The sequence below is a fragment of the Ochotona curzoniae genome, unplaced genomic scaffold (genome assembly GCF_017591425.1).
Source record: "Ochotona curzoniae isolate NIBS_2020 unplaced genomic scaffold, NIBS_Ocur_1.0 contig_3527, whole genome shotgun sequence".
NCBI lineage: Eukaryota > Metazoa > Chordata > Mammalia > Lagomorpha > Ochotonidae > Ochotona > Ochotona curzoniae.
The window spans coordinates 905,148-911,503 of NW_024465897.1; the positions used below are offsets into that span (position 1 = coordinate 905,148).

Here is a 6,356-nt window from a genome sequence, read left to right on the forward strand (position 1 = left end):
TGTAAGTGCCTGTGTAACTTCAGGCGCTTAAAAAAATATCGCACCCCAACCAGGGAACCAAATGTGAAAACCAGCTTTATAAACTCTCATATCCCAGCTAACCTCTTCTTTGCCCAATTGAGACACCAAGAACAACTATTTTTAATGAGAACTCTGGACCAAGTAAGCGAAGTAGGTGATGCCCCCAAAAGGGCCAAGCTCCTGCACGGTCACCTTCCAGCCACGGGACCCTTGGGACCCTTGCTCTAGGCATGGGAGCCGTACATCGGGGTCCTCATCCGAGAACTGCACCAGAGTGCCCCGGGGGCTCAGGACCCTCAAGCACTCGGAGAGCACCCGATAGCTCCCAGGCAGCCCACCCCGGGCCACAGCGTCCCAGGTGCCCTTGTCCAGCACCAGCTCGAAGGAGCCCGAGGAAGCCACAGGTACCAGGTTCTGGGCGTCAGCTTGCAGGAAGCGCAGGCGGGAATCCGGGTGCCCAGGGTCTAGGCCGGCCTCAAGGCGCCTGTTCATGTGAGCCACGGCCACAGGAGAAAAGTCCACTCCCAGTACGTCCACGGGCTGTGGGGACTTTGCGTAAAGGTTTGCACACAAGCTTGAGGTACCACAACCCACATCCAGTACCCGAACCGGACCGGCTGTCTGGGACTGAGACTCCTGGAGCAGCGGCAGAAGCAATCCCTGGACCTCCTCATATCCGAAGAACCAGTCGAAGGTGGGGTCATTGCCCAGGCGTGGCCGGGCATGAAGTTGGTCCCAGAGGCGGCGGTCAGCTAGGCAGCTGCCGGCCAGGGAGCCTGCGGACACATGGGGGCCCGGGTCATTTTGTGTCCGATGTCTCTCATTACACGAAACAGAGACCGATAAAAGCCACAATTCCAGTGGGGCATAACCGCGTGGACACAAAAAGCGCCACCCGACCCTCCCTCTCTGCACCCACCCCCCCTACCAGCCAAGGCACGGGACACGCCCGCCGCGAGTGTCCGCGCCTGGAACATTCGGCTCAGCAAGGCCATCTGGAGGTCGGCGACAAGATGGGCCGGAAAACGGGATGCAAAGAGTCGCTTGCACGCCAGCCGGAGGGCGAGGTGCAACTTCACGTGGTGACGGAGGCATGCAGCCTCAGGAAAGGGGGGGAAAAAGGACGCGGACGCGCAGCTTGCAAATATGAACGGCCTTTATTGTTACCACGCGAAATGAAGGAGGGGATTACGACAGCTCCTTCTGCTGCAGAGGCGTCCGCACACCTGAAACCAAAGGAGAAGGCGTGAGCACCTCCGGGAGGAGCCCGAGGGAACCAGACCCTGCCCGGCTTCCATGTGCCTTGTCTCGGCGTTTGAGGATAGAACCGGCGCATGGGAAGCAGCCGGCACCGAAGACATGACGCCGAGGGGACCACGGCCCTTTTCCTCTGCCTCCGTACATAACGGGGAGCGGGATCGTACGCCCGGTCCCCGCCAAGAAAAGGAGGGTCCCCAAGCCTTACCCCAAACCACCCCAGGAAAACGAAAGTTACGCAAACTTACTGCCTCACTGCCCTCCGAAAGGAGCCCGTACCGGCCCAGCTGCCTTTATATAGTCCCTGGGCCCGCCCCCGTGCTGTGATTGGTCCGCCGAGACCTAGTGGGCGGAGTCCTCACGGCGGCGGAAGTGTGGCGGCCAGGAGCGTGCGGCTCTGTGCTCCGCCATGGGACCTCCGGGCGGCAAGATCAACCGGCCTCGAACGGTGATTGTGTGGGGTCGGGCCGCAGCTGTTTTCTGCTCAAGCGCCGTGGGGACGCTTCTCTCGCCCGAAAGGACGGAGTCGAAGGGGCCGGGGATGGCGGCCCTGCGCCGCGGTGCGCGGTCTCCGGCTGATGCCCGTTTTGTCTCCCGCAGGAATTGAAGAAGAAACTCTTCAAGCGCCGGCGGGTGTTGAACCGGGACCGCCGACTGAAGCGTCAGGTGGTCGGGGCCGTCATAGACGAAGGGCTGATCACGCGGCACCACCTCAAGAAGCGGGCGTGAGCACCACCTCCTTTCCCCCCTCCCGGGACCCTCCTCAGAAAGACCCCGGACTTTGCTTGGGCACCCACATTTAGGCAGGCAGCGTGGGTTGATCTTCATCCCGAAATTCGCCTTTCCACACACTTGTACGTTACTACTTGCTCTCTGGAGTCTGGAACCTTCGGGAATCCCAGCAGAGCTGTGCACCGCCTCACTTCCCAAAGGACAGTGTACACTCACGCAAATTTCATAACTTTACTTTTGCATTCAGACGAGTGCGTGTTAGCCGTCGAGTCTTCTCAAAAACACACAAGAAGTTGTTGCACACAAGTTCCAGAGCCCCCTGAACCTTGGGGAAGGGCCTCTGCAATTGGCGTTCGACATTCACTCATTAGTTTCTTCATTACATTCGAAAGCCTGCATGCACACCTACCATTAAATACTTCGTGTAAGACATTATCCTGAGATATGTGTTAAGATCGATTTATTTCTTTAAGGTTTATTTATTTCTATTGGAAAGGCAGATTTAGAGAGAGGAGAGACAGATCTTGCATTTGCTGGTTCATTCCCAGATGGCTGCAAGGGCCAGAGCTGAGCTGACATGCAGCCAGGAGCCCTCTTGGGGGGTTCTCCCACGTGGGTGCAGGGTCCTGCAGACTTGGACCATCCTGCACTGCTTTCCCAGGCCACAAGCATGGAGCTGGATGGGGAGTGTCCAGCACTTGAATCGGTGCCCAGATGCCATAGCATCCGTATGAGATTGCAGTGCTGCAGGGTGGTGGATTAGCCAGCTAGGCCATTGCACCAGCCCCTAGATTGATGTTGTTCAGTTACGCAAAAGTGCAAGTGTCGGAGGGATTTAACTCATGACCTTTGAAACGGTTGAGCGATTTGGATTTTCCCGTAGCCAGATCCGTAGGGTGATGTGACTTAGTGAAGGTGACCCAGGATCTCTCTGTCCTCCTTAGGTCCAGTACGCGGGCCAACATTACTCTGTCTGGGAAGAAGCGCCGGAAGCTCCTGCAGCAGATCCGGCTGGCCCAGAAGGAGAAGGCCACTATGGAAGGTGAAGTGGGCGCAGACACAAAGGGCAGGGAGCTGCATTCTGACTTTGTCTCATGCTTCCTTGTCCCTTTGTTTCAGTGGATGCCCCCTCCAAGCCAGCCAGGACCAGTGAGCCACAGCCCAGACGACCAAAGAAGACGAAAGCGCCCCAGGATGTAGACATGGAGGACGCAGAGAATGGCAGCTGAAGTCCTCTCCTCCTTCAGCAACATCTCCACTGCAACCGGAAGGACTCGGAGGACTTGGGAGAAAGCATTTCCACTTTGTACTCTTCCCAACTTCCTCTTGCATTGTTGGCCCTGGCCGCACCTCTCCTGGAGGGATGTGTGGGGCAGACAGGAGGGACCGCCAGCAGCCAATCCCATTTGTAATAAAGTGTGCTTGAACTCTTGACTAAGATGTGTGATGGTGGTGGGCCATGAGGTGAGGTCTGAGAGAGGAACGTCGAGAAGGAGCGTCCATGGAAGCTGCTCAAGCCAACGCAACAAGAGGCCAAGGTGTGTGGTAGTCCTGGCTCCCTAGGCAGGGGTACCCCAACTTTGCATTTTCCAACAAATTGAAGATTAGTGTAGCGTTAGAGGAGTTAGGGCTCCGGATATGAGGCCTGCCACTACTGCTGGACAGGCAGGTCATCTACAATTGCCTTTGTCTCCTTTATTGCATTCGGTTTTTTGTTTTTGTTTTTTTTTTACAGCTCTTCACATTTATTTATTTAAACATTAACATATATCATATATGTAACAGCTAAGTACAAACTTAACATCAATGTTTCTATACTGTTACATCTTGTTTAGCATTAACAGTCATAAATTGAAAAAGTTTTTTGGGGGAAGAAAATTAAGCCACAATTTAAACTTTGCAGTATATAGTGATTAAGCATGGTTTGACAGAACTTTGCATTTTAACAATTGAAGAATAGAGAAGTTTTAGGCAGGTGAGCAGGGAGATCCCCAACAACCCATTGAGTGAGGAAGAATTTAACTCTATATTCTGCCTAGTAAGGTCCAGGAGAAGCAAATCAATCGGGAGCTTGACCAGTAAGTACAGGCTGAGCGATGATAGGCTAATTGATCTTTTCCCTGGCTGTTCCAGACTTTCTATATCTCTATCTATGTCTCTCTCTGTCTATCTGAGAAGCCAGATGGGAAGCCTGATCAGTAAGGTACAAGCTGAGTGATTATCAACTAGCTGACCTTTAATATTAGTATCTGTCTATCCAAACTAATCTTGGGGCTCACAAGCAACCCTGATGGTCGGTGTAAGAGAGGCCTGGGAGCCAAGGCTAGAACTAGATAAGGACCAGAGAAAGCTCCTCTCCTGAGTCCAAAAGGAGATTTACAACCCTTTTATCTCTTGAGTACCACCTGGGGCTCCTGGCTGTAGTTCCCATGTCACCAGACCCTGTGAGAGGGTTTGGTGCTGCTACCATCATGTGGGAAAGTCAATAGGAAATGGGTGACCTCAGAGTTCTCAGCCTCCAAGGGCATTCATATACTCTGTGATCTCTGGCACTTGGGATACGGTTCTCGGTGTCCACACTGACAATCCTCCACAAAGCTTTTAGGATTCAAAAAAAAAAAAAAAAAAAACCCAACTTGGGACAGGATTGTAGCATAGTGGTAGTGGGTAAAGCCATCTACTGCAGTGTGGCCAACAACCCATCTGAGCTCTGGTTCACGTCCTGGCTGCTCCCATCTAGCTACTGGCCAACAGCCTGAGAAAACCGCATGGGCCCTGGCTGCACCCACATGGGAGACCCAGAGGAAGCTGCTGGCTTCTGCTTGGCCCAGCCCTAGCCAATGCAGCCATGTCAGTAATGAGCCAGCAGATGGAAGATTCCTCTGTTTCTCTACCTCTGCCTTTCAAATGAGAATTAATTAAAAAAAAAAAAAAAAGAGAGAGAGAGAGAGCTTACTGTGTCCTAGGCACTGTCCAAAGTTGAGTGTATGTCTGATTGGACTGGCAAAAGGGGAGGCCAAATGGAAATGAAATTAGAGAGGCAGGCAAGGACTAAATCGTTTTGTGCCAGTGGGGAATTAGCATTTTATCTAATTACAATGGATGTAAAATTGTGTTTCGGTTTGCATTTTCACTGTGGAAAATTTTCAACCACGTATAAAAGTAGAGAAAATACTGCTTTTCCTCTAGTGCCAACCCCACTCATTTTCCCAAACTTACATCGCCTCTACCACTATATCTAAAATAGACATTGCCATAAAATCTTTTGCAACGAAAAAAAGAAAAACATCGCCTTGCAGTGTCACTTAGCATTTTTTTTTTTATCTCTTCTCACTAGGTATCAATAATAGACAATTTCAGTGATGTTCTGTGCACCCCATACAGTTCTGAGTTCTTTGTGTCTATTACCGGATCATTAATCCACAATAATACCACGAGGCAGGCAGTACTGCACTGTGTCCCCTGGCAGACATGGAAGCCAAGGTCTAGTACAGTCATCTCAACGTCAGGGTTTGCATGGTGTCGGCTCCGTGTCCTTCCAACTGCATCTTGTCGCCTACGTCATTCAAAGAGTAGTTCCTATGTCTGGATCATCCGGATATTATGCTAAGTCCATTCCATACACGATCTCGAGTTATCTCCACCAGGAGTTGGTGGGGTTAGTTATCATGCTGTCTTCACAGAGAAAGGACGAAGCAGGTCCACAATGTGGAGCCATTAGCTCTGAGTTACACAGCTTAGCTCAGTCTGGCTCCTAAAGAAGTACCCTTCGGGCCCGGCACCGTGGCCTAGCAGCTAAAGTCCTGGCCTTGAACACACCGGGATCCCATATGGGTGCTGGTTCTAATCATGGCAGCTCCACTTCCCATCCAACTCCCTGCTTGTGGCCTGGGAAAGCAGTCGAGGACAGCCTAAAGCCTTGGGATTCTGCACCCATGTGGGAGACCTGGAAGAAGTTCCTGCCTCCTGCTTTGGATCAGTGCATAATATCGGCTGTTGCACTCACTTGGGGAGTGAGTCATCGGACGGAAGATCTTTCTCACTGTCTCTCCTTCTCTCTGTATAAATAAATCTTAAAAAAAAAAAAAGCACCCTTCAACAGTGACATCCTGGCGCTAGCGTGTTGGTGTAGTGACTTAAGCCACCATTTGGGAGCCTGCATATGATATCAGGGCATGTTCAAGTCGTGGCTGCTCTGCTTCCGAACCAGCTCCCTGCTAATGTGTCTGGGAAAGCAGCAGCCAATGGCCCAAGTACTTGCACCTCTGCCATCAGGGTATAAGATCCAGATGGAAATTCCAGGTTCCAGACTTTGATCAGAAATGTGGGGAGTGAGTCAACAGATG

General features: G+C 52.0%; 2 protein-coding genes and 1 non-coding gene across 4 annotated transcripts; 1 reads left to right on the forward strand and 2 right to left on the reverse strand.

The window, feature by feature from the left end:
* Nucleotides 1-90: 90 nt before the first annotated feature.
* CSKMT (citrate synthase lysine methyltransferase) lies at nucleotides 91-1,527 on the reverse strand. 2 transcript variants are annotated; one of them, XM_040981930.1, is made up of 2 exons: nucleotides 1,189-1,527; nucleotides 91-797 (listed from the first exon to the last, which is right to left on the reverse strand). In XM_040981930.1, the coding sequence occupies exons 1-2, from the start codon at nucleotides 1,355-1,357 to the stop codon at nucleotides 142-144; spliced, it is 825 nt and encodes a 274-aa protein (XP_040837864.1). In that variant the 5' UTR covers nucleotides 1,358-1,527; the 3' UTR covers nucleotides 91-141. The 2 variants fall into 2 exon arrangements, with proteins under 2 accessions (XP_040837864.1, XP_040837865.1); XM_040981931.1 differs by having other exon boundaries at nucleotides 950-1,366.
* LOC121157671 lies at nucleotides 1,323-1,471 on the reverse strand. Its single transcript, XR_005884091.1, has one exon. It is a non-coding gene; the product is annotated as a small nucleolar RNA SNORA57 (small nucleolar RNA).
* Nucleotides 1,528-1,619: 92 nt separating the features above from the next.
* CUNH11orf98 (chromosome unknown C11orf98 homolog) lies at nucleotides 1,620-3,444 on the forward strand. The gene is made up of 4 exons (XM_040981932.1): nucleotides 1,620-1,726; nucleotides 1,879-2,003; nucleotides 2,955-3,052; nucleotides 3,130-3,444. The coding sequence occupies exons 1-4, from the start codon at nucleotides 1,688-1,690 to the stop codon at nucleotides 3,237-3,239; spliced, it is 372 nt and encodes a 123-aa protein (XP_040837866.1). The 5' UTR covers nucleotides 1,620-1,687; the 3' UTR covers nucleotides 3,240-3,444.
* The last annotated feature ends 2,912 nt before the right edge of the window (nucleotides 3,445-6,356 follow it).

Bases quoted from the DNA above. Each gene is read 5' to 3' on its own strand.
- CSKMT (XM_040981930.1), bottom strand. From the start codon at position 1,357: ATGCGCCGGTTCTATCCTCAAACGCCGAGACAAGGCACATGGAAGCCG. The intron at 798-1,188 runs GTAACAATAAAG...ATGTGTCCGCAG, and splicing joins CCCCTCCTTCATTTCGCGTG to GCTCCCTGGCCGGCAGCTGC.
- CUNH11orf98 (XM_040981932.1), top strand. From the start codon at position 1,688: ATGGGACCTCCGGGCGGCAAGATCAACCGGCCTCGAACG. The intron at 1,727-1,878 runs GTGATTGTGTGG...TGTCTCCCGCAG, and splicing joins AGATCAACCGGCCTCGAACG to GAATTGAAGAAGAAACTCTT. The intron at 2,004-2,954 runs GTGAGCACCACC...TGTCCTCCTTAG, and splicing joins CACCACCTCAAGAAGCGGGC to GTCCAGTACGCGGGCCAACA.